The sequence below is a fragment of the Triticum urartu genome, chromosome 7 (genome assembly GCF_003073215.2).
Source record: "Triticum urartu cultivar G1812 chromosome 7, Tu2.1, whole genome shotgun sequence".
Classification (NCBI taxonomy): Eukaryota; Viridiplantae; Streptophyta; class Magnoliopsida; order Poales; family Poaceae; genus Triticum; species Triticum urartu.
In genome coordinates, this window is record NC_053028.1 from 672,610,111 (window position 1) to 672,637,112 (window position 27,002).

Below are 27,002 nucleotides of genomic sequence, written 5' to 3' on the forward strand. Positions count from 1 at the left end.
ATACTTCGCCGGGCGACAACTCCTAATCTTCATCATCTCCTTTCCTCAAAGGGTGTCCACACCTCCTTCACTCACGACAAGAACGGAGATGGTGAGCGGTCCATGAGGTAATTGTGAAGCGATGGCTACAAACCTCGCTGGCGTTGGCTTGAGGATGTAATCCGAGATATATTTGTGTTTCGTACCCTCTCCCTCTGCTACAACATAGGTTGTTGTCCGAACGCCCCTATCGTATTCATGTACATGTGTCTAACTTGCATATTTCATTTAGTTTCCTTTGGTTACCCGGTTACCCCGCCATCCTCCAACCCATGTGAGTGAGCAACTAAAATAGACGTGCACTATATCTGTAAAAACATTGTGAAAAGCTTGAATGTGTGCTTGTAAACGTGAGTATCAGACATTCATAATTTGAATTATGATGAGAGCCAGCTAGTGGATGGATTGTTATATGAGGGTGGTTATACCTCCCACCATGAATAAATCCCAAGTTTGATGCTCTAGTATCTTAGTAACACGAATTACTATCGTTTAGTATGAGGCAACATTCTTACCGATAGTGAGACATGTGTTGAGTTTTTCCAATCTTGAAACTTTTTTTCCGAGAACATGGGGAGCTTTATTGCTTTAATAACATCCAGTTACAAGCTGCCCTTAGGCAGCTAATAAGAAAAGAAGGGCACTCCGCTAGCCAACAGTCTGACACCGATATGGTGCAGGCCTGCTTAGCACGGAGATCAGCCAAACAATTACCATCCCTCGGGATATGCCTAATAGAAAAAGAGATAAAACTAGTCAACTTCTCCGCAATTTCATCTAAAATAGACGCAACAATTGAGCGAGAATTGTTGCGCGACAACCAGAGGTTCAGCACCTCTAAGCAATCCACCTCCAACACTACGTGTGAAAAACCACGAAGTGGGGCAAAGATAACACCCTCCCTGAGTGCCAATGCTTCAGCGATTAATGGGTCAGTTACTCCAGGAAAGGGTTTACTCAAAGCTCCCAGAAAGGATAGATGAGATCGAGCTACACCACCTCCTCCAGCACAATGAGCGTCGTTGTTTGTCGCCCCATCCGTGTTGATCTTCACCCAGCCAAGTCTTCGGTAGGCTGGATGAGTGCAAACGTGTGTGTGGTAATGGTGGTGGTGGTGGTGGTGTGTGTATACTTGTACGGTGTTTTCAGGAAAAAAAAACTGATGGGTATACTATTCGATCTAATTAGGAATTTTAATTAAAACATTGCAGTCCATGGTTGGTTATTGATGATCTTTTGGTTATTGATGATCTTTTGTTGTTTATTCTAGACGGAAGGGGTGTTTTGGCTCCCGGGAGCATTTGCTCCTGAATGAACAGTACCGCAAAAAAAGTGGTAAACCATTTTCAAATAATTCTGTTTTTTTGTGGATGTTCGTGTTAGTATCACAAGCATGCTTGACAATTTTCATGTGAAACGAATCAGCAGTGTTTCATCAGTGAAAAAAAAATCTAGTGTTCAAATTTGGTTTTTTTTTTGCACAGGCCAAAATGTCTAATCTTTTCCCGAAAAATAAGGGCCACACGTGTGGCACGAAGCAAGCACAACGCCGCTCAACATCATCCAAACAACCGGGTTGCCGTTGCAGCATCACCGCAGCAGTCGAAGAAGCCGCCGCGACCATCAATGCACGCCGTTGCAACATCATTGAAGCAGCTGGGTTGCCGTCGTAGCATCGCTGCAGTTGTCGAAGCACCCGCCGCGGGCATCAAAGCAGGCCACACAACATCATCGAAACAACTGGATTGCCATAGTAGCATCACTGCAGCTGTCGAAGAAGCCGCCGCGGCCATCAAAGCACGCCGTCTCAACATCATTGAAGCAGCCAGGTTGTCGTAGTCGCGGGTTCAGCTCCTCTGCAGTTGAACTATCACTGTACGGGTACTGTAGTTTTAATATCTACCATCCATTATAATCTGATGGTTCTCCTTCCTCCTCCTTAATCCTGTTAATCAATGGAAAGAAAAACCTATTAGTCCGTGGGCTGCACTGCTTCGTCCCCGTCGTCGCCGTCGGAGGCCTGATGTGGCCAGTAGTTCTTGGGGCACCAGCCGTGGAGGGCATGGCAGCGGTCGATTGAGTCGTTCAAGGTGGCCCATGCGTGCTTGTCTCATCATCCGGCCGATACCTTCCTTCCTCCATGTCCAGGTCACTCGTGCTGCTCCGGAACATTGCCGTCGTCGTGTTTCCATGTCCAGGTCGACGGGAGGAGCCTCTGGGTCGGCCTGCTGCTCGTGGCGCTGGCTGTCGCAGACTCCTTCTCCATGGCTCAAAAAAGCAAGCCTCCGTCCTTGACCAGCATGTAAATTTGAGAATAGTTTCATACTTAAACCATACTTGAACCATACTCGTACATGTATCTCTCAAAACCATACTTGAACCATACCCATTTAATGTCATTTTCAGTCCAACCAAAACTAAACCGTCTATTTTTTCCACCCAAACCAATTTAAACCCAATACATAATCGTGGGTTTAAACCCAATACATAACTATGGGTTTGCTTAAATGTATATATGATTGCACAAATCGACGTGTTAAGAAGCAAATGATATAGAAAAGGCATAAGTGCATCTACAATAGTTTGGGAACAAAGTTATCGTTGAGATACGGTCAACACACAGCAAGAGTCAAAAAGACAATGCCCACGACTGAAAAGCTCACTGACAAGTGTATTAAAACCAATTGCTTAGGTAAAACACAAGCAAACACATTCCATTTGCATGCGTGGTGTTTTTCCATAATACAGAATTACGTAGTGCATCGCAGCATGTACGCGGATCAAAAATACTCAATGTCGATGCGTCCTTACTTATTGCACACAACCAATGTCCAGAAACCGGTTTGGACCCATAGTTTATAGCCGTTAATAACTGAATTGTTTAAGCCCATAACCAACTATACCCAAATTGGTTTCTTCACATACCCAAACCAAAACCAAACTAAAAAAGATTTAGCCCAATAAAACCTGAACCAATCAAACCCAAAATAAGAACCGAACCGTTTCACCCAGTTTTTTAATAACCATTCTCAGGTTTACCAGCAGGAGGGCAACGTTACACTAGTGGTGCGCCCGTTCTTGCTATCCACCGGCGCTCACCGACCACCGACCGAATCAAAGAACTCGACCGTCGTGTACTCGACGGGTTAGCTAGTTATGTAGTACATCCTCCTATGAGTTTCTAGGGGTAAACATATGCCTGCAGTTGCCTACACGCTGCACATACAGATACAGTCAGGCATTCGGATCTCTATGATGTTGCATCAACTTTGCACTTAGTCATTACGGCGTAATAATTAGAACAACTAGCTGCTGCACCAGGCGGCGAGAGCTCCATGAGGCATCTGCTGCTCGCTGTTGAAAAGTAAGCAGCACCGGATGCTGTAGCCACCAGCTCTCGCGTGGATGAAGGCGGGCTTGGCGGCCGGCGGGAACGGCACCTGCGTGCCCGACAAGTTGATCGAGGAGGTGGAGGTCGGAGGCGGCGTCGGCGGAAGGAAGAAGACGATGCTTGACAGGGACGGATGAGAAGAAATGAGAGCCTTTCGATGAGATTAAACAGTGGATTGTGCAAGTAACTGTACCGGTGCAGTAATAACATGACTGTAGAGGAGCCGAACCCCGCAGTCACACCGCTGTGGCTGTCGAAGCACCCGCCACGGGTCGTCGAAGGACATCGTCGCAACATCTTTGAAGCGGTCCGGCTTTCATTTCCCAGCACGCGGTAGTATCGGAGCTGCCCTCAAACTACAGCCGCAACACTTGGACCATCCCTCACGACATCATCGTAGTGTCTTTGCAGCGCGTCTGCCGCTCTACCCTCGTATGCAGCAGCCACTCCGCCGCTCGTGTCGCTGACTTGCTTTTTAATTTTAAGGCAATGGATGACTTGCTGATACTTGAAGAGCATAGATCAGCTAGGGTATGTGGAGTTGTGGAGTCGCTGCACGTGATATTAGCTAAACCAGACGTGTGAGGGCATCTCCAGCTGTTGGCTCCTCCAGGACGTATAAAAATCGCCTCCCGGAGACGAGCCGGTGATACAATCGGCGCTGGGGGCGGTTTTGCGCCCAGTCGTCGCCCCCAGCTCGCCCCCAGGCGCCGAAATTGGCCCACTTTGCAGCCCAATTTCGACGAATAAACAGCCCATATGGGCAAGAATAGGCCCATATTCGGCGTGGTTTCACCGTGTCTCGGCGTTCAATTATCAACACAATTATTTCTTATCACATATTTCATCACAGAAAAATCAAATATTTCAACAAAATAGTACAACAACAAATAGTTCAATACAAATTATATAGTTCAACAAATAAAAACTCGTATTTCATCACACGGCGTTCCCCTTGAGCCTCCATAGGTGCTCAATCAGATCTTTCTGCAGTTGATGATGCACCTGTGGGTCTCGGATCTCCTGACGCATACTGAGATAGGCAGTCCAAGTTGCCGGTAGCTGGTGATCAACTTCGGCTAGAGGACCCTGCCTGTAGTATGGTTCAGTGTCAAACACTGGGTCTTCTTCCTCGCTCTCGATGATCATGTTGTGCAAGATGACACAGCAAGTCATAATCTCCCACATTTGATCTTTGGACCAGGTCTGAGCGGGGTACCGAACAACAGCAAATCGAGATTGGAGCACACCAAATGCCCGCTCGACATCCTTCCTGCAAGCCTCCTGAAGCTTCGCAAATCAGGCGGTCTTGCCTCCTGCCACAGGGTTTGAGATCGTCTTCACAAATGTCGATCATCTCGGATAGATGCCGTCAGCTAGATAGTACCCTTTGTTGTATTGGTGCCCATTGATCTCGAAGTTCACCGGAGGAGAATGGCCCTCAACGAGCTTGGCAAAAATAGGAGAGCACTGCAGCACGTTGATATCATTGTGAGTTCCTGGCATATCAAAGAAGGAGTGCCAAATTCAAAGGTCCTGTGTGGCTACCGCCTCAAGCACCACACTGCAACCGCCTTTGGCGCCTTTGTACATCCCCTGCCAACCAAATGGGTAATTCTTCCATTTCCAATGCACGCAGTCGATGCTTCCAAGCATCTCAGGAAATCCTCTTGCTGCATTCTGGGCTAGGATCCGAGCAGTGTCTTCCGCATTGGGTGTTCTCAAGTATTGTGGCCCAAACACTGCCGCCACTGCCCGACAGAACTTGTAGAAACACTCTATGTTGGTGGACTCGGCCATGCGCCCATAGTCGTCGAGTGAATCACTGGGAGCTCCATATGCAAGCATCCTCATCGCTGTCGTGCACTTCTGGATGGAGGTGAATCCAAGAGCGCCAGTGCAATCCATCTTGCACTTGAAGTAGCTGTCGAACTCCCGGATGGAATTCACAATCCTGAGGAAGAGCTTTCGGCTCATCCGATAACGGCGCCGAAATGTTCTCTCGCCATGAAGTGGAGCATCGGCGAAGTAGTCGGAGTAGAGCATGCAGTAGCCTTGGAGACGATGCCGGTTCTTTGCTTTCACCCGCCCCGGCGCCGAGCCACCTCGCCGCGGCTTTTCATTGCTCGCCAGCAGTTGGGCGAGGGCGGCGAGCACCATGAGATGCTCTTCTTCCTGGACGTCGGCCGCGGCTTCCTCCTCCAGCAGCGCGGCGAGCTCTTCCTCCTCATCCAAGTCCATCGCCGAGACAGGCAAAACGCCGAACACCTTGCGCTCGGTGGGCGTGTACCCGCCGTTAAACCGCGCCTCCGCGGCCGGAAACGGCGGCCGGAAACGCCCAGCTGCTGTGGGAGGGGCTGCCGCGGCGAAGGGCTGCTATTTTCCGGCGGAGAATGGCTATCTAGCGGAGGAGGGCGGCGGCCGTCGCCGGGATATAGCTAGTGGTGGCCGAGGGCGCGGGGGGTGCGAGGCGAGTCGGGGGAAGAAAACCTTGACTTTTCCCCTATCGGTGTGGGCCAGGCGTGCTTTTCCCTAGCGCCGGAGCCCCCAACTGCTCCCCAGCGCACCGGGTTCGGTCTGTGACCGCCGGACGAAAAAAAGGTCTGAATCGGCGATTTTCGACGTTCTGAAGGCGCGACTGAGCCGTTTTTTCGACACCGGCGCCGAAAAAATGGCCTGGGGGGTCTGTTGGGGGCGCGGCTGAAGATGCCCTCAAAGCAACGCCTGTGACCAGCACCCACGAGCAATATGAATTGAACAAGCAGACTTGGGTGCATCGAACGGCTTATAAGATGGGCTGGCTGGACGATCAGTGGCCGGCGACCCGGCTGATCCCAAGAGCGGGATCATCCGGATGACGCCTACTGTCCGCCATGGAATTGTGTAGATTTGCCTTGACGACAACTCAAGGTTTCTTTCCGGACGAACTGCGTTATATCCACCGACAGTGAGGACCAGGTGCAGTGCAGGATCAAGAAACAGGGGAGGCGTCCTTTCGTAGGCATGGGAGCACAGCAAACGAGGTCCGCTTTCACATTCAGAAAGTCAAGCAAACGCCCTCTCCGATAGAGAGAGACTGAAAAATGTCAAACAAAGACTGGCATGCATAGTTTAAAAACCGGACCGACCGCCGGTCGGACTGAAAGAAACCAGAACCGACAATAGGAAACAGATCGACGTCACCATTTGGTCAGACAAGCAACCTGCCCATCCAACTTGGTCGTCAAAGGATAGAAGCATAATATATTTGACCTATTTTTATGGCTTAAAAAACCAGCAAATGAGCCGATGAACAGGCGGCCTGACCGATAAAAACCTGAACCGGCGATGTCACCGGTTCGATCACCGGTCTGGTTTTTTTAACTATGCTGACATGTCTTGGCGCGCGGGCCGGCTGCACCGCCATGCGGATGTGCACTCTACCGGCTGCTTCACTCGGTCATCCTCGTGATGGCCTTGCTGAATCCTGCAGCCACCATTCGATCCAAGTAAAGCCTGGTTATATATACATCCGCAAGCATGAGTTACAACATCACCCATCAGCTTAGAACTAGAAGCCAATCCACCTGCATTTTTGCCAAGGGCGATCAAGGACACATACAGACGCAGCAGGATTCCTGAGGGCATCCGACGACCGAGATATATACACTATGGCGCGGGCACCTCCAGCTCGAGGTGTTGCACTGGTGCTGCTCACGGTGGGCTGTGCGTTCGCCGTGGCCGCAGACGAGGGCGCATGCGACGTTCTACGGCGGCGCTGATGCCTCCGGCACGATGGGTGACGATCCAGCTTACAAATTCTTTTGTAGTACATGCTAAATCTGTGCAAATTATCACAGCGTATAGGCTTTCATTGCAGGAGGCGCGTGCGGGTACGGCAACCTCTACTCGACGGGGTACGGGACGCACACGGCGGCGCTGAGCACGGTGATGTTCAACGACGGCGCGGCATGTGGGCAGTGCTACAAGGTCGCGTGTGACCGCGAACTGGCAGACCCGCAGTGGTGTAAGCCTGGTGTGACGGTGACCATAACGGCCACAAACCTCTGTCCACCCAACCACGCCCTTCCAAGCGACAACGGCGGCTGGTGCAACCAGCCACGACCGCACTTCGACATGGCACAACCAGCTTGGGAGAAGATCGGCGTTTACAAGGGTGGCATCATCCCTGTCGTGTACCAACGGCAATTAAGCACGTTAATTTTTGCAGAGAATTAAGAAAAATAATTTGTCATTTGTTTATTTGATGCTTTAATTTCTTGAGTAAAACTAGTATACAAATGCTCGTGCGTTGCAACGGGCTAAAAAATCGTAAAACCTGCTATGTGTGACAGTACGTGTCATTTCTTATATGCAGTTTTGATAAACATCGGTATAAGTTTATAATGTTATCTCTTTTCGGAATATGACGCATGGACGCAAATAAGCCACCCTAACATCTTTCATCAATGAAAGAGTAGTGGTGCATGGAACAGTCTAGTAATCTGTTCTATTTTTTACTTTTCGGAAAACACAAATATTTATTTATTATAAAATAATTATTTTATTGAAATTTTTAATCTTTTTATTAGAACTGAAACATCTTTTGAAGATGAACATTTTTTTAGCATATTTAAAAGCATGGTTTTTTTTTAAAAAAAAGAAGAATTTGAAACACTCTTTATCTAAAAAGACACACACAATTGGTGTCCGTAATTAAAAAAAGAATTGTTGGTGTCCAGACCATGTAATATAAAGTTGAGAAAATCACCGGGGTGTCCTTTGATGGCCCCTCTTTCATCTTAGCATATCATAGGGTGGAAGAGCAATGGTGTAAGTGTTTTTAGCGGGATATACAGACGTTGAAATTGTTGTACTGTTTGAGAGTTTAATAACTAATCTAAATGTTTTTTCTTAGAATTTTTGAAAGATTTAAATGCAAGCAAATTTGTTTTGGATGGAAGCGTAGTGGTGAATTGAATTGGGATTGTCTATATACAATTTTTTTGTTAATATTCGAAAGCAAACAGGTTTTTACTATGTTGATATTATTTTTAAGAATTGCAAGATTAATTATATTATGTTCCTTTTCTTTTGCATTAATTGAACTTGGCCCAAAGACCGAACCGCACTCACTCCCCATCATCACCATAAAAAAGGCAAACTTTTTTGATAAATTTCTTGTGAAGGCCACGTACATCATCCATCACATACACGCTTCTTCTAGATTTCAGCAAAAACAGACAACAAGTAATTATGCCCACCGAGTCGTCTCGACTTTGCTTGGCTAGTTCGCGAGGCTCTGCAATTCCATTCCGTTCCCTTTCCTGCCAATCTGATTTTCCAGATATCTGATTCTTCCTTCGGGACTACTCGCTCTTCCCTCTTTGTGGATTAATTCCTTCTTTCTGTTCGCCTAAGAGGCTTGTTAATTTCTAATGTGGCAAAGTCGCCCGCGTATATAAATTGATTGAATTGATTGAAAAGGAGCGAGGTGGGACTATTTATGAGTTCTAATCCTCACACGGAAAGTATTTTTCGCTGCTCCTCTGTCGTTTTAGTAAAATATGGGCCATGTTAGTTCAGCCCACGCTCGTGAGGACGAAACTTATGGCTTGGTCCAGTCGAGCTACGGACGCAACCTGTTCGATGCGGACAAGGATATATAGATTTTTGAACCTCAAGATATATGGATAGATTAGTACCACCACGGATATTGAAAATAATAAGTGGACAGACGACGGACAAACAAAAAACGGATGAAATTACGGTGGTAAGAAGCAATAGCCTCTTTATTAGTAGGTATAGAGATGTAGATATAGATATATATTTCTCAAGGTTGAAGGAAAACCTAACCATTTTAGGGTTCCATGCGAGAAACGGGGCGGAGTGCGGTTCAAGATCAACGGACACAACTACTTCAATCTTGTGCCCGTGTTCAATGTTGCAACCTCCGGCTCAATCAAGTCGATGGACGTCAAGACCTCAGATTCAAACGATTGGGCACCAATGGCCCGCAACTGGGGCGCAAACTGGCAGTCACTAGCAAACCTCACGGGGAAGATGCTTTCATTCAGATTGACAGATACCGAGGGGCAGACCCTTGTGTTACATAACATCGTGTTGAGTGGATGGAAGTTCGGTCAAACATTTACGAGCAGTTTGCAGTTCAAGTGAGCACACTCTGGAGATCATCGGCATTTCATTCTAGTGCACTGATGAATTGCATTTTGTGCCCCACTCTGTATATAGGCTTGTACTACTGAAATGGCGAATGTACGTATGTGTGTTCATGATTATGACTAACAGGAATACATTCTCTATTCAACAAAATGATTAGGTAGTTGCACAGTTGTAAAGTTGTGTGCAAGTGGCGTGATTAAGAACTATTTCTAAATCCATAATCAATATGAGTAAGTCTAAAAAAATACGTTTTGACAAAAGAAGTCCAAAATAAACAAGGCATGGGATCCAAGGAAACAAAAAACCTTTCAATACCACAATGAAGGTTGCTCGGACTCAATTCAATGGTTGTTGGAGTGTCAAGCGCGTCCACTACAAATGTAAGGGCATCTCCAACAGCAACCCACAAATCAGACTCACTATCCATCCGTGGACACAAACACACATTCCAATATGCCATTCCATCTGTCCGCCTCTGTTTTCTTTAAAGTCCACAACACTCAAAACAACTATAGATAAATAGCATATATTTCTAGTAGTGAAAAAAAATGCAACACTAAGAACCCTTCCCTGTGGGGAATCCAGTAAACTAAAATTCACCCTAAGAATCCATTCGATGTTGAAGAAGTTTACCAAACATTGTCTTTTTGTTAACCAACACTCGACACATATATGTTGAGAAAACACTGCACTCCAGAGTCATCACTCAGATCAATGTTTTCCTAATACTAACATCTAAATATTTTGTCCACAACCAAAATATTTTATTGATGACAACATAATTTGACAAATAGCATCAACATACCATAAAATTCTGGGAGTAGCATGTAAACATCAGCTCTGCCAACAATAAGAGACACAAATACAAGAACTAATTTAAAAGATGACAAAGGGGAATTATATTATACATAGCCTACCAAGGGCTCACATGTAAAGATGAGCTAGTTTCAGTAGTTACTAAAATTACTGACCAAGCACACCACTTACTATTCTCACCATCTAATGTGCATATGCACTCTCAGTTGCATCCAAACAATACATGACAAGCATGTTGCACTGGTTACCAGATTGGTCATGCGAATTACACCACCAACAACACTAGCTTATGACTTGAACATGCTTCTGTGAAGAAGGGCAGTTATATAGAAGCTTACTCCAAAACATGCTTATTAAAATACTCCGATAGAGCAACATCATACTTCACCAGATTTGGAGTATTTTGCTGTGCATGTGTGGAAAACCACAAAGTGCTGGGAGCCCCAGCAATACATTTAAGTTGCACAGTGTAACATAGGTGAAATGTAAAACACCAAAATGGCTGTCAAGCAAAACCAAATAGTGCACAAAAATTGAGGAGTAACCAGAATCTGGCAGAACATCAAGCAATAGCAATACAAACAATATTTTTTTACATTAACCAAAGAAGGAAAGGCATTGCGTGGCATACAGAACCCGTAAGAATTTGTGGTCATTCATAGAAATTTAAATAAGGTCGAACAAGAATCTTGTGGAGCATCAATCAATAGTAATGTCTACATGCAAAATCATATGATAAGGCGGAACCAGAATCTTTCGGAGCATCAATCAATAGTAATGCCTACATGCAAAATGATCATGGATTAGATGACTGAAGAACCAACCGAGATATGCTATCTCCTGAAAGCAGCAAAATGATTGCAAACTGTAAAGAACAAGTACAGCTAGGAGAATGGAAAGAACCAATGACCAAACAACATGCTCAACCTGCATTTACGAGGAACCAGAACCTTGAGGAATATCAAACGATAGCAATACAAACAATACTTCTGCATTAAACAGAAAAGGAAAGCATTATCTGGCATACATAACCAATAATAATTGATGGTTATTCTAATCTCCTGATACCTACTGACCTCCGTCTAACTAGATCTGCATTTGAGTGACCTCAGATTCACCTTTGCACAATTATACGACCCTTCCCCCGGTGTCTCCATCACCAGATCAATCTGTTCTTACCTTGGTGAAACTGCCCTGGTTATCACTCATACGAAATGACCATCCAAGGACAGGGCCACTAAAATAAGCACATGATCAAAATACCCACAAGCGCCTTGATTGCTTGGGAAGTTGAGAGCATGCTTATATCAGCCATGGTCAATCATCATACCCCGACTCAGGATTTTGTTTCTTCATTATAGACCTGGTTGCTATAACTAGCTATGAGCCACTCTAGCAGACTCGCCAAAATGGAAAGTCCATTCAGTTCAGCAACCACAAACCGAGCTTAATCATAAAGCCATGCACCATTCGCAAACCAGGGTTAATCTTTATTGGTTGGTCACTACATTTGCTATATCCACTCGTCACAAATTAATTGGTTTCTCATAAATGATGATGCACTAATCACTCTACAACAACAACAACAACAACAAAGCCTTTAGTTCCAAACAAGTTGGGGTAGGCTGGAGGTGAACCTGCAGGTTCAGAAAATTGGCAAATATCAAGCTTTGTGCCACAAAGCATATCTTTTATCCTATGTCAACAAGGTTTATCCCCTTGGTTCTCCAAATTACTCAAGAAAGGAAACGATAACAGTGTTTCCATGGCTCGGCATCTGACGATTCTTCAGCTGAACCGGTGCTCAGACCCGGTGCTTCCAACTCCGACAGCATTGCTAAGGGCATGTGCATTAATAACAAGACTACTATTCAGAGAAAGCAATGCCAGACGAGCTTCAACAGCAGGTAAATATGATAATCAGGTTCCGTTGCTAAAGCTCTCTGGCATTGCTTTCTCTTGATTAATAGCCACATCAATAATCACATGCCCTTAGTAATGTGTTGGAAACTACTAGTCTGAGGACAGATTCAGCTGATTGATTTCTAATAAATAATGATGCGGCAATTTATCTACATATACTAATATTTCTTACTGATGTGGTGGTGATCACTACCTGTTTTGGTCGGTTGTGGAATTTTGCTTTTTTAAGCTGGAGATCACCACTGTCACCACCAGTGGCGGTGCGTTACCAGAAAATATACAAATATTGGAACCTCGTTAGCATCAACATCTTTGTCACTTCCTCAATCACCGTCCTCTTGGTTCACAAGATTATATAAACGAGAGAGAAGAGGCTCTCGAAGTTCTTGTAACCCAGCTCAAGTGCATGTACATGTAAGAATTCATAGATCGTGGGGTATCAATTAGAGCTGGATTTAAATTCCTTCATGAGCCCCCAGCATAAAGAGTGGGTTCTGTTTCTTCTCTTCTGATCAAATTCGCCAATCACCATGCAGCCAAGTATATGGCTGATGCATAATTTGTTGCTTCAGGGACCTGAAAAATATGATTTGTATGGAGTTGTACAACACTAAGGTGAATCTTTATTGGCTGGTCAACTATGTTTGTTATATGCATTCGTTACAAACTGATTGATTTCTAATAAATAATGATGCGGCAATTTATCTACATATACTAATATTTCTTACATCTTTCGCTTAGTTTCATGAATCTAAACTTTTACGCTGCAGTTTGAGAAAAATTGGCAAATATTAAACAATAGCAATACAAACAATACTTTTGCATTAAACAGAAAAGGAAAGCATTGTTTATCCATAAGAATTTGTGGTCATCCATAGAAATTTAAATAAGGTGGGAAGCAGAATCTTGTGGAACATCAATCAATAGTAATGTCTACACGCAAAATCATATGATATATGATGAACCAACCAAGATTATGCTATCCCCTGAGAGCAGCAAAATGATCATGGATTAGATGACTGAAGAACCAACCGAGAATATGCTATCTCCTGAAAGCAGCAAAATGATTGCAAACCGTAAAGAAGTACAACTAGGAGAACGGAAAGAACAAATGACCAAACAACATGCCCAACCTGCATTTAGGAGGAACCAGAACCTTGTGGAAGATCAAACAATAGCAATACAAACAATACTTTTGCATTAAACAGAAAAGGAAAGCATTGTTTATACAGAACCGATAATAATTGATGGTCATCTATAGCGTGCAAAATTATCTGGACCAATGAGGATATTGGTTATTCTAATCTCCTGATACCTACTGACCTCCATCTAACAAGATCTGCATTTGAGTGGCCTCGGATTTGCCTTTGCATGATTATACGATCCTTCCCCCGGTGTCTCCATCACCAGATCAATCTGTTCTTACCTTGGTGAAACTGCCCTGGTTATCACTCGTAAGAAATGACCATCCAAGGACAGGGCCACTAAAATAAGCACATGATCAAAATACCCACAAGTGTCTCGATTGCTTGAGAATTTGAGAGAATGCTTATATCAGCGATGGTCAATCATCATAGCCCCGACTCAGGATTTTGTTTATTTTGTTTCTTGATTATAGAGAAGGTTTGCTATAACCAAGCTAAGAGCAACTCTAGCAGACTCACCAAAATGAGAAGTCCATTCAGTTCAGCAACCATAAACTGAGCTTAATCATAAAGTCATGCACCATGCACAAACCAGAGTTAATCTTTATAGGTTGGTCACTACATTTGCTATATCTGCTCATCACAAATTAACTGGTTTCTGATAAATGATGATGCAGTAATCACTCTACAGCTACTAATATTTTTTACATCTTTCACTCAATTACATGATTCTAAACTTTACACTGCAGGTTTAGAAAATTGGCGAATATCAAGCTTTGTGCCACGAAGCATATCTTTTATCCTATGTCAAACAAGGTTTATCCCCTTGGTTCTCTACATTACTCAAGAAAGGAAACAGTCTTTCCATGGCTCGGCATCTGATAATTCTTCAGTTGAACCGGTGCTCAGACCCGTTGCTTCCAACTCTGACAGCATTGCTAAAGGCGAGTGCATTAATAAGGAGAGTACTGTTCAAGAGAAAGCAATGCCAGATGAGCTTCAACAGTCTGAATATAAGTCGAGTATCATATTTACCAAATGTTTTTACAAAAAAATTCTAAAAGCCCAAATATAATTTTGTTTAAACAATTGGTAAATATGATAATCAGATTCCATTGCAAAAGCTCCTCTGACATTGCTTCTCTTCAATAATAGCCACATCAATGATCACATGCCCTTAGTAATGTTGTCGGAGTTGGAAACTACTGGTCTGAGGACCGATTCAGCTGGAGAATTATCAAAGTCCAAGTTATAACTGCCACGGGAAACGTTGTTTCCCTTCTTAAGGCAGAGAACCAATGGAATGAACCTTCATTGACATGGAATAAAATATATACATTGTGACTCAAAACTTTAATATTTGCCAATTTTCTAGAACTACAGCGTACAATTTTAGATTCATGTAACGAAGCAAAAGATGTAAGAAATATTAGTATATTAGATAGATAAATTACCGCATCATTATTTATTAGAAATCAATCAGTTTGTAACGAATGGATATAGCAAAGGTAGTTGACCAGACAATAACAATTCACCTTAGTGTTGTACAACTCCATACAAATCATATTTTTCAGGTCGCTGAAGCAACATATTATGCATCAGTCATATACATTGTGACTCAAAACTTTAATATTTGCCAATTTTCTAGAACTACAGCGTACAATTTTAGATTCATGTAACGAAGCAAAAGATGTAAGAAATATTAGTATATTAGATAGATAAATTACCGCATCATTATTTATTAGAAATCAATCAGTTTGTAACGAATGGATATAGCAAAGGTAGTTGACCAGACAATAACAATTCACCTTAGTGTTGTACAACTCCATACAAATCATATTTTTCAGGTCGCTGAAGCAACATATTATGCATCAGTCATATACATTGTGACTCAAAACTTTAATATTTGCCAATTTTCTAGAACTACAGCGTACAATTTTAGATTCATGTAACGAAGCAAAAGATGTAAGAAATATTAGTATATTAGATAGATAAATTACCGCATCATTATTTATTAGAAATCAATCAGTTTGTAACGAATGGATATAGCAAAGGTAGTTGACCAGACAATAACAATTCACCTTAGTGTTGTACAACTCCATACAAATCATATTTTTCAGGTCGCTGAAGCAACATATTATGCATCAGTCATATACTTGGCTGCATGGTGAATTTGATCAAAAGAGAAGAAACAGGACTCATTCTTTATGCAGGGGGCTCATGAAGGAATTGAAATCCAGCTCTAATTGATACTCCACGATCCATGAATTCTTACATGTAGATGCACCAAGCAATGCTTGAAACCACTTGAGCTGGGTTACAGGAACTTCTAGAGCCTCTTCTCTCTTGTTGATAGAATCCTGTGAACCAAAGAGGACGGTGACTGAGGCAGTGACAAAGATGATAAAAATGATGATGCAAACGAGGTTCCAATATTTGCTTAGCCATAATATGAGTGTCAAAAACACTGATATTTATGGGATAGAGGGAGTACGTCTAAATGGGCAAAGGCCGCCGCAGTTATAAGCTAACCAGAAAGAGTGCAAGACAAAGCAAAGCAAAATTATATATGTAAAGAGAAAGCAGCGACAACACATAATTACCCCAAAGGCTTTGCTTAGCAAAAAAAAAAGTTTAGAAGCTAGTAAAAACACGTATCCTTCAAAGTTCACCAACCTTTTGTCTGGTGCATGATCCAAAAAAATTCAGTGGCAAACAGAGAAAATTGGGAAAATCTTCACAACTAACAAAAGAAAGCAATAAGGAAATATCACCTTGATGGCACAGATTAACCCAGCCACTCTATCAAAGCTGTCAAATGTCAACACTTTGCTTATGGTTACAAACAGCAACATGCGACATGCTACCTCAGTCACTCTTTACATTAACAATCCAGCACTAAAAAAAACAGTAGCATCATTATTTTGTAGCACGCGAGAACAAATAGCTGCAACTGGCAACTTGTAGGTAACAAAAAAACATAGTATGAAAACTAATTAAAACAAGTCATCCAACCAATAATTTTCTGAACGCAAGTCTTCCTAGTGTAACAAAGTGCAACTTGCTCATAAAGAGATTATATTATACTAAGGGAAAAAAAACTTAAGAGAAGATAAATCAAAAGTATCTCTGGAGAGTAGCAAAATGATCACAAACAATAAAGAGTGAGTAGAACTAGGAGGGAAAGATCAAATGACCAAGCAACAGCCAAAATAGTACCCAAAAAATTAGGAGTAACCAGAATCTTGCAGAACATCAAGCAATAGCAATACAAACAAAAAAAATTACATCAACCAAAAAAGGAAAGGTAATGTTTGGCAGACAGGATCCGTAAGAATTTGTGGTCATCCATAGAAACTTAAATAAGGTGGAAGTGGAACCAGAATCTTGCAGAGCATCAATCAATAGTAATGTCTACATGCAAAATCATATGATATATGATGAACCAACAAAGAGTATGCTATCTCCTTCGATGTGTTCTTAAAATCCTGCGAATTAAAAATGCACGAAACACAAATACAGAACGGCAACAACATGGTACAATGTGCTTGAGACCAGATCTGCATTTGAGTGGCCTCAGATTTGTCATTGCACGATCATACGACCCTTACCCCAGTGTGTCCATCACCAGATCAATCTTTTCTTACATTGGTGAAACTGCCCTGGTTATCACTCATAAGAAATGACCATCCAAGGACAAGGCCACTAATATAAGCACATGATCAAAATACCCACAGGTGCCTTGATTGCTCGAGAGCATGCTTATATTGAGCCATGGTCAATCATCATCACCCTGACTCAAGATTTTGTTTCTTGATTATTAGACCTGGTTGTTATAACCAGCTAAGAGCAAGTCTACAAGACTCGCCAAAATGGAAAGTCCATTCAGCACAGCACAGTTCAGCAACCACAAACTGAGCTTAATCATAAAGCCATGCACCATTCACAAACCAGGGTTAATCGTTATAGGTTGGTCACTACGTTTACTATATCTGCTTGTCACAAATTAATTGGTTTCTCATAAATGATCACTACATACTAATATTTCTTACATCTTTCACTCAATTACATGATTCTAAACTTCTATGTTGTAGGTTTAGAAAATTGGCGAATATCAAGCTTTGTGCCACGAAGCATATCTTTTATTCTACGTCAAGCAAGGTTTATCCCCTTGGTTCCCCACATTACTTAAGAAAGTAAACAACCTTTCCATGGCTCGGCGTCTAACAATTCTTCAGCTGAACTGCAGCTCAGACCAGTAGGTTCCAACTCTCACAGCATTACTAAGGGCAAGTGCATTAATAATGAGACTACACTTCAAGGGAAAGCAATGCCAGATGAGCTTCAACAGCAGTCTGAATATACACTCTCCTCGAATATACTGCTGCCGAATATACACTCTCCTCACATATACATAATCAGCTTCTCTTCAGACTGTTGCTAAAACTCCTCTGACATTGCTTTCTCTTGAGTAATAACCAGATCAATAATGCAGTTGCCCTTACTAATGTTGTCGCAGTTGGAAGCTACTGGTCTGAGGACCGATTCAACTAGAGAATTATCAAAGTCCAAGTTATAACTGCCACTGGAAACGTTGTTTCCTTTCTTAAGGCAGAGAACCAATGGAATGAACCTTCATTGACATGGAATAAAATATATACTTTATGATTCAAAACTTTAATATTTGCCAATTTCTAGAACTACTGCATAGAATTTTAGGATCATGTAACTGAGTGAAGGATGTAAGAAATATTAGTAGATGTAGATAAATTAACACGTCATTATTTATTAGAAATTAATCATTTTGTGACAGATGGATATAGCAAACATAGGTGACCACCCAATAAAGATTCACCCTAATGTTGTACAGATCCATACAAATCATATTTTTTAGATCCCTGAAGCAACAAATTATGCATCAGCCATATACTTGGCTGAATAGGGAATTTGATCAAAAGAGAAGAAACAAAACTCACTTTTTATCACTCTTTATGCTGGGGCTCATGAAGGAATTTAAATCCAGCTCTACCTGATACTCCACGATCCGTGAATTCTTACATATAGATGCACCAAGCAATGCTTGAAACCACTTGAGCTGGGTTACAAGAACTTCTGGAGCCAGTTTTCTCTCTCGTTTATATAATCCTGTGAACCAAAGAGGGCCAAGGTTATTGAGACAGAGACAAAGATGATAATGATGAGGATGATAACGAGTTTCCAATATTTGTTGGTAACGCTCCGCCACTGACAGTGGCGGTGGTGATCTCCGGCGTGCAAAAGCAGAATTCCACAACGAAAATAGCTATCGATCACCACAACGTCACCAAAGTAATTGTAAAGGTTCTGGCAGTGCCACCAGTCAATTCCTCGCGTCGTTGAGTCCATCCCTACCCATTAAGGCCTTGTTCGCTTAATCCCACCCACACCGGGACCCGACCAAAACCTGGCCAAACCACGTGGTTTTGGCCCCGGTGAGGGTTGTATCCCAACCTACCTTATATGCACCTTCAATTGGACCCTGCCGGGTTTATACGCCTTCCAAACCCGCCCCAAACCGTCAGGCTTCAACCCCACCAGCGCCAGGGTTTAAACCCACATGCCCCACACGTGGAACCAAACCCCATGTTCGAGTCGTTACAAAATAAAAAGAGAGAAGAAGGCGAGAGCGGCAGCAGGCATGGCGGCATTGAAGGACTCGATGACGTGGAACCAAACCCCATGTCCAAGGCGTTCAGAACAGCTGAAATGCTATGTTAATTTCCACTTTCCTTTCGTCAGATACCGAGTTGTCTATGCAATGTTATGTATTCTGCATTTGAAATTCTAAATTGCTGGACATTGAATTGTCTATGCCACGTTGTACTAATCCGCACACTCTATTATAAATTACACAACTCAAACTTTCCTGGTGTTGGGAGGCAGGCGGTTTAACCGGATGGTTATAGTAGGCAAGGATTTTGGCGAAAGGAAATGGTGGGGATAAACTGGTCGGAGGCAGCGCCCCCTGATCTGGACCAGCGAACGACCGACCCAATCACTGCATTTACAGATGAGGTAGTGGGGCGGGGTACCAGATCGAAACATGGAGGAAACGAGGTGCAGACGGCGGCTCAGATCTACGGCTTGGCGTCGCCGGAACCCTCGACCGGAAGCCGCGCCGGTCCACCGCCACGCGGTACCCAAAGACCCCGCCGCCGCACCGACGCCGACGACGCCGCGGAGGCTGCCCGAGCACGGGCCTCCATGCCGGCGGCGACGCGGCGCGGCGCGGACGGGAGGGCTGGCCCCGCGAGGCGGTCGGATCCGACGCCGCCGCCGCTCGGGAGCGCGGGTCTGCGCCAAGGGCCGGGCCTCCTCATCGCCGCCGTTTTTTCGAGTGGCCGCGGTCTCGGGTGGGGCGGTCATCGGCCGCGGCGGGCGGGACGAGCGGAGAGGCGGGGTGAGCGGCGCACCTCCGGCGCCGATGCACGCCGCGGCCTCACACTTAAACTAATGATGAGTGAGCCCGTGAGTGCGGCGGCTAGGGTTTTATTGTGTGTGTGGCTTGGGAGGTGGACGCGGTGATGTGTGTACTCTGTCCTGTGTCGGGTGTGGAGCGCCCGTGGGAAGATCCAACGGCCAGTGTCGATTCTCGATCTGTACTTTTTTTTTCTTAATCCTCCAATAATGCTACACTTAGAAAGAAGTACAAAGGTTTACTTAAGCTGGCCATAGTGGATTCATAATGCAAAGTAATATACTCCCTCATAGAAAAAGCAGGCAACAGTGTCTTTCAGTAAATCCATTTGTTGGCCCGTGGCAACACACGGGTAGTCTGCTAGTAATAATAGTATCATTGATGACTTTATTAGCTTGACTCATCTTGTCTTAGAAAGCACTATGTTACAGCAACATACTAGATTATTGATGCAGCGCGTTGCCGCGCCCGTCAATTTTTAGAGTGAAGTGCACTGTAGGTCCCTAAACTATTCGAGGGGTGTCAACCAGGTCCTCGAACTATGAAAATCGACATGTGGGTCCTCGAACTATTGTAAGTGTCTCAGTCACGTCCAAAACCTGCCCGACCCAGTCTGACCTGCCGTTGACTGTTGCCACGTCGAACAGGGGTAACGGAGGTGGATGGATATTTACAAAAAATACCCTGAATCGTTTCAGATCTCCATTCCCCAGTCCTTGCCTCTTCTTCTCCTTATCTCCCGATCTCTCTCACGGCGATTTGGGGGCGGCGGCGCCCTGGCGATTTGGTGTGGCCGCACGGAGACGGCGGCGCCTGCCTAGGCGTCGATGGCTCCGGTACGGCGGCTCCCTGGAGATCCTCCTCCACAGTACGGTATGTTCCTCTCTGCCCCCCCAATCGATTTGTAACTAGGGTTAGGATTTGATCCGAATTGGTTAGGGTTAGGTTTGTGTGCAGCTTCCTGATGCTCGATTCCCTCTCTTTGCACGTAGGACCGAACGACGACCTCTTTCAGTAGAGATTCATCACAGTGGGTTCTTTTGTGGTGACGGCCCAAACAAGACATATGTAGATGAGCGTATTGACACATTTGATTGTTGTGAAGTGGACACATGGTCTCTGCTTTGGATAGAAGATTTTGTTAGGCAGTGTGGCTATGCAGATGTCACAAGGTTGGAAGTGTATTGGTTGTTGCCAGGGAAATCATTGTTTGATGGTCTGCGAGTGCCCGGGTGTGATGCTGACACAAATTATATGATGTCTGTGGTCAGCAAGATCAAAACTTTTGAGCTATATGTGAATGATAAAGATCTGGAGAGATCAATCTTCAGTGATAATGACATTCCAATGACTGGAGGCCCTGAGCTGCCTAAGGTTTTTACTCCTACAAAGAGAAAGCCACTGGATATTCCACCCTTCTATGATAATGTCATCAGCCCCAAACAGAGAGCAAAACTTCAGAGAAACTTTGACAGGAGAGAGGCTGAGGCATGGAACAGTAATGCAGGGCATCAGTTCACATATGAGAGGAGAAGCAATAGGAGGAGGGCTCAGTTTGAACCAGAAGTTGAAGAGGACAGTTCTGGGGGTGAAGACAGTAGTAGTGGATCAGAGTTTGTGGACTCCGATAATGAGTTCGATAAAGATGATGACAACCTATATGAGAAGTATGTTGATGCAGATGTAGAGGAGGATGAGCAGAGCAAGGACAAGGACAAGGATATTGGAAGCTCAAAGGAAAAGGAAAATGCAAGTAAGGGCAAGAATTTGGTGGAAGAAGAGGAGGAGCTGGACCTCCCAGTTTCAGATGAAGAAGGAGGTGAGAACAGTTTGAAGTCAAAAGTTTTAGGCCTGAAGACATGAAAAATCATGTGTTCAAAGTTGGAATGGTCTTTTCATCAATTGTAGAGGTTAGGACAGCTTTGGCAGAGTATGCTGTTAAGAACAGGGTAGCTATAAAGACACCAAAAAAGACAAAATTAGAGTGAAAGCTCATTGTGTCCCAGGTTGCCCCTGGGAGTTCTTTGCCTCAAAGGACAGCAGATCAAAGTGCATAATGCTGAAAAAAATACATAGATGAGCACACTTGTGATCTGCTGTCACTGCTAGTTACATAGCAAAGAAGTATGTTGAGAAGGTGAGGACAGATGAATCAATTTCATTGAGAACCCTGGGAAGTAATGTGCAAGAGGATTACAATATGGCAGCCACCAAGAGCAAGCTTGCTAGAGCAAAGAGAGAAGCAATCGGAAAGATTAGAGGAGATGAGCAAAAACAGTACAATATGTTGTGGGATTTTGCAGAAGAGCTGAGAACACAAAATCCTGGTAGCACATTCTATTTGAAACTGAAAAATGGTGTTCTTTTTGACAAATTGTACATGTCTATAGATGCATGTAAGAGGGGTTTTCTGCAAGGATGTAGGCCAGTAATTTGTCTGGATGGTTGCCACCTTAAGACAAAGCATGGAGGAATACTTCTAACAGCCATAGGAGTTGATCCCAATGACTGCATCATTCCAATAGCCATTGCAGTAGTTGAGGTTGAAAACACCATCACCTGGACATGGTTTCTCAAGACCTTGAAAGAGGATCTGTTAATTCAGAACACTAAACCATGGACAATCATGAGTGATAGGCAGAAAGGCTTGATTAATGTTGTGGACGATATGTTCCCTGATTCAGAGCATAGGATTTGTGTACGACACTTATACCAGAACTTCCATGCCAATTGGAAGGGTGAAACATTGAAGAACCAGTTGTGGGCAATAGCAAGAAGCAACAATATGGCTACATGGAAAAAGAACATGGAGAAGATGAAGGAGATGAATCTAGAAGCATGGGCATATTTGGATGGCCTTGCCCCTAACACATGGTGTAGGGCATTTTTCGAAGAATTACCTAAATGTGATCTACTCCTCAACAACAGTTGTGAGGTCTTCAACAAATGGATACTTGATGCAAGGGAGTTACCAATTCTAAGCATGTTGAGGAAGATCAAGGCGCAGTTGATGACACGATGGTATACAAATAGAAAGCAATGTGAGGATGACTGGTCTCAACGACCATTATGCCCAAAGATCAAGAAAAAACTTGACAAAAACATTGAATGGGCAAAAAGTTGCCATGAACGTCCTACTGGCAAAGGCGTATTCAAGGTAATGAGCCGTGAAAATGAATATGTTGTTGATATTCTCAAGAACAAATGTAGTTGCAGAAGGTGGCAGCTGATAGGGATTCCTTGTAGCCATAGTATTGCTTGTTTGAGGTTTGAGAGAATTAAACCAGAGGACAAAGCGGCTGTTTGCTATAGTATTGAGGCATACAGGTTGGCATATGGACATGTCATCATGCCTTGCAGAGATCCAGCTGAGTGGAAGAAAACAAATGGTCCTCCGGTAGAACCTCCAAAGTATGAGAAGAAGGCAGGTAGGAAAAAAAAGAAGAGAATAGTTCACCCTTCAGAGAAGGATGAAGGCACTAGGTTTAGCAAGCATGGAGTAATAATGCATTGCAGTGTCTGCAACTCCACAGAACACAATAGAAGAAAATGCACTGTACTACATCCATCTGATAGAGTGCGTGCACTAGTAAAACTACCTGTGAGAAGAAATTTGCTTCAAGCACCTACTGCACAGGACTCCCAATGCACTGAGATGACCATCACACAGGTACTGAACTAACCATGCTTGAATGCCTACTTGTAGTGTATCCAAATGCAATGAATTGACATGGTTTTACATTTGAAATTAGATACCTGGTGAGGATAGTTCACACACATGTTCGGTGCTGTCAACATTATTCCAAGAGGTTAGCATTTGTTCCAAAGAAATGTTGTTTACATATTTATCTGTCCGGAAATACTTGTCGCTCAAACGGATGTATCCGTGGTGTCAATTGTGTAGGTTGAAGCATCTCAAGTAACACCTGATGCACCACCAGGACCACTTCCTGAGTGCTCTTTCATTGCATCAAGGAGAGATGAGCTGCCAGTGCCCAGGGCTACAACCAGTGCACAATTTCTGAAGAAAAAGCTACAAACTAAGAAGAAAAAGACAACTCCTAAAGCAGCTGTTAGGCAAGCCTTTGTGCCTCCTAGAGCAACCACTCAAGCCTCCCAAACAGATGCTGTTGTTGGTGTAACTGAAGCAGCAAAACAGGCCAGAAGAACAAAGGCAAAGAAAATGCCTAAAGATTAATGCATAGAGAGAAAAGCTCCTTGAGGTGTTGAAGGAAACCTGAGCTCATGCCCATGTCTTGGCTGTAGGTTTTGATCCACACCTTGTAATAGCGTATGGAGTGCATATGTGTCTTTTGTGAACAACCTGTTATCATAGATGCTACTGTCCCTCTCTTTTGGATGCACTCCTCTTTTGTGACAAAACTTGTTATGCATTCAGCTAATCAACGATGACTGATTTCATGCCAATTATGTATGTCTTTTGTGAACAACCTGTTATGATAGTGCTTGTTAAAAATGTGATGAAATGCTTGCCAAAATTTGTCATGCTTACACATTCTGGGAATATTGCAAAGCACATTCTGGAAATATTTCATCATGTCATCGCTACATGCACCATACATTGTTCACTGACAATGTTTCTTGCACATTTGGCAACTAAAAACACATTTCAGCTCCTACTTCATTACAACAGCATACAAGTTCACGGCGAGAATCATGGTACAAACAAGCAGAATCTTTCAACCTATGCCTACAACAAGATCCAACTGAAGCTTGATATCTTCAGCAATCTGGCTCATCTGATTTCCAGGAATGTTGCTAATCTTCTCGACCACACTTTCTGCCCTGCTATCTTTCTCTATGAAACTAGCACGAATGTTTGGCTTCGTTCCTTTGGTTGTCATCTCCCTGTCCAGATAGGGCTTGGAAATCATTGCAATGTACTCCACCTCCTCTTCAGGAATATTATAACCATGGCACAAAACAAGATCCAAATATTCATCTATCCAGTGATAGCAGTCACAAGATCCATGTGACCCTCTCTGCCAAAACAAAAAAATCAAGCAAACAAAGAGCAAAAAATTTGAGAAATCTTATTGATTTGAAAGTGAAGACTAACTCAAACAACGAAAGTGACCTTGTGATTAGGGCATTTGAAGAAAACCCGTCCTGGATTCCTCTCAGATTTGGAAACCAGACGAATCACTTGCCTCCAGCCGCACGTGCATCACTTAAGTAGAGGGAGAGATGCACCAGCCTCAGGGTCAGAGGAAGGCGGCCAGGAAGAGCTCGCAGACGCGCTCCAGCTCCGGACCATGGCACCGCCGCCCCCAAATCGCCGTGAGAGAGATCGGGAGAGAAGGAGAAGAAGAGGCAAGGACTGGGGAATGGAGATCTGAAACGATTCGAGGTGTTTTTGTAAATATCCATCCACCTCCGTTACCCCTGTCCGACGTGGCAACAGTCAACGGCAGGTCAGTCTGGGTCGGGCAGGTTTTGGACGTGACTGAGACACTTACAATAGTTCGAGGACCCACATGTCGATTTTCATAGTTCGAGGACCTGGTTGACACCCCTCGAATAGTTTAGGGACCTACAGTGCACTTCACTCTAATTTTTACAATGGACCAATAGAATTTTACATAATATATGGCGGCATAAAAATTTAACATTTAGTGCTCTAGATGACGCGTTCATATAAATCACAATAATTATGTACTCTTACCAAATGTATCTGATTTGTATAACAGGTTTAAAGAAGGCTTTGTATAGGGAAAAATTAGGGAAGGCAACGTAAACTTTGGGAGGACGATAGTAAAGACTTAACAAAATATTCCTATTAGTCGAAGTTTTGAGTGTATGATGTTTCTGTCAACATATCCTAACTACATCATGATGAATTAACAGTAACCAGTTCAACAATTCAGATGTACCAGTGTTTAAGATGCATCATGATGAATTAACAGTAACTAGTTCAGCAATTTAGATGTAATCAGTTCAGCTCTTTTCACTAAGCTAGAGTGGGTTTGTGATATATTTTTTGAGTGGATGTCTCAAATTTAAACCGGCTTAATGTGGGAAAGAGGCAACTTGAGACAATAAATCAAAGGTAGTGGTACAACCAAACAGATATGTAAAACATTTTGGATCCATTGCTCAAGGAAAGATCATTTTTCTAGAATACGACATTATCTTGTGATGAAGAACAAAATTTCCAAACATAAATATGGCAGGAAATCTAAGAGAAATATTCACACAATTAGTGAAAAGAATAAGTATGTTAAGAGCGCGTTGAATTAAAATAACCTCAATGATCTTTGGGACTAAGTTTTGTGGGAATAAACCAGCTTTATCTGCAATTATGTTCAATCGAACGGGTTCACGGTTTGCCTAATTCTCAAGAAATATTTATGTTTACAACAACATACATGTTACGTGAACAAAACTCTTCTAAATACCACTTGTACAAATAAATAAATTGAGGGATTCAAGAAAATACGAAATAAGAAAACAACATCTAGTAAATATAAATGTTTTGCCAAGAAGAACAGGATCAGGGAACAGTAAAAGCCTAGTTTTACCCTGTGATGTTGTCCTAAGCACGGATGGTCTGCTCACCTGAAAGAGCACAATGATTATCTTGTCCATGGAGCACACACTACCTGTTTTCAGCTAGCCAAAACAATGCCGCCATTTGGGCACATCCACTCTGGACCAAAGTTAAGGTGCACGGCATAGAAAACAACAAGTGGATATAGCAGGAACAGAAGCATACAACTTTAATGGTATTAAAGAAAACAATATTGATCAACTCTTGTAGGTCTATCCATCCATGTAGTATTTATCTGATGCATCCAACATTTACAGTGCGAGGCATGCTAGTCAAAGACTTTGTGCCTAGGAGAACCAAAATGTGAAACTATGACCAATCAACAAAGGTATGCATGGCATGACGGTATAAAGCTGCAGGCGAGAAGATGCAAATTTATAATCTCCAGAAGGATTAAAAATGACTTCATCATTAATTAAATGTCAGCATGTGCACCGGATTAAACATAAGCATTACCGAATTGTTAAGGACAACTATATATAAAATTTTAAAAATTTC

The 27,002-nt window shown here is 43.3% G+C and overlaps 2 protein-coding genes and 1 long non-coding RNA gene across 4 annotated transcripts; 2 read left to right on the forward strand and 1 right to left on the reverse strand.

The window, feature by feature from the left end:
- The first annotated feature begins 3,919 nt into the window (after positions 1 to 3,919).
- Positions 3,920 to 14,512, forward strand: LOC125519358 (expansin-A14-like). The gene is made up of 4 exons (XM_048684196.1): positions 3,920 to 3,961; positions 7,157 to 7,208; positions 7,290 to 7,600; positions 9,248 to 14,512. The coding sequence occupies exons 1-4, from the start codon at positions 3,920 to 3,922 to the stop codon at positions 9,584 to 9,586; spliced, it is 744 nt and encodes a 247-aa protein (XP_048540153.1). The 3' UTR covers positions 9,587 to 14,512.
- Positions 14,513 to 14,826: 314 nt separating this feature from the next.
- Positions 14,827 to 15,659, forward strand: LOC125519718. The gene is made up of 2 exons (XR_007288289.1): positions 14,827 to 15,323; positions 15,597 to 15,659. It is a non-coding gene; the product is annotated as an uncharacterized LOC125519718 (long non-coding RNA).
- On the reverse strand, positions 15,467 to 20,005 carry LOC125519717. 2 transcript variants are annotated; one of them, XM_048684459.1, is made up of 3 exons: positions 19,548 to 20,005; positions 18,453 to 18,621; positions 15,467 to 15,836 (listed from the first exon to the last, which is right to left on the reverse strand). In XM_048684459.1, exons 1-3 carry the CDS (start codon positions 19,879 to 19,881, stop codon positions 15,806 to 15,808), a joined length of 534 nt encoding a protein of 177 aa, XP_048540416.1. In that variant the 5' UTR covers positions 19,882 to 20,005; the 3' UTR covers positions 15,467 to 15,805. The 2 variants fall into 2 exon arrangements, with proteins under 2 accessions (XP_048540416.1, XP_048540415.1); XM_048684458.1 differs by having other exon boundaries at positions 18,506 to 18,621; positions 19,548 to 20,004.
- Between the last annotated feature and the right edge of the window lie 6,997 nt (positions 20,006 to 27,002).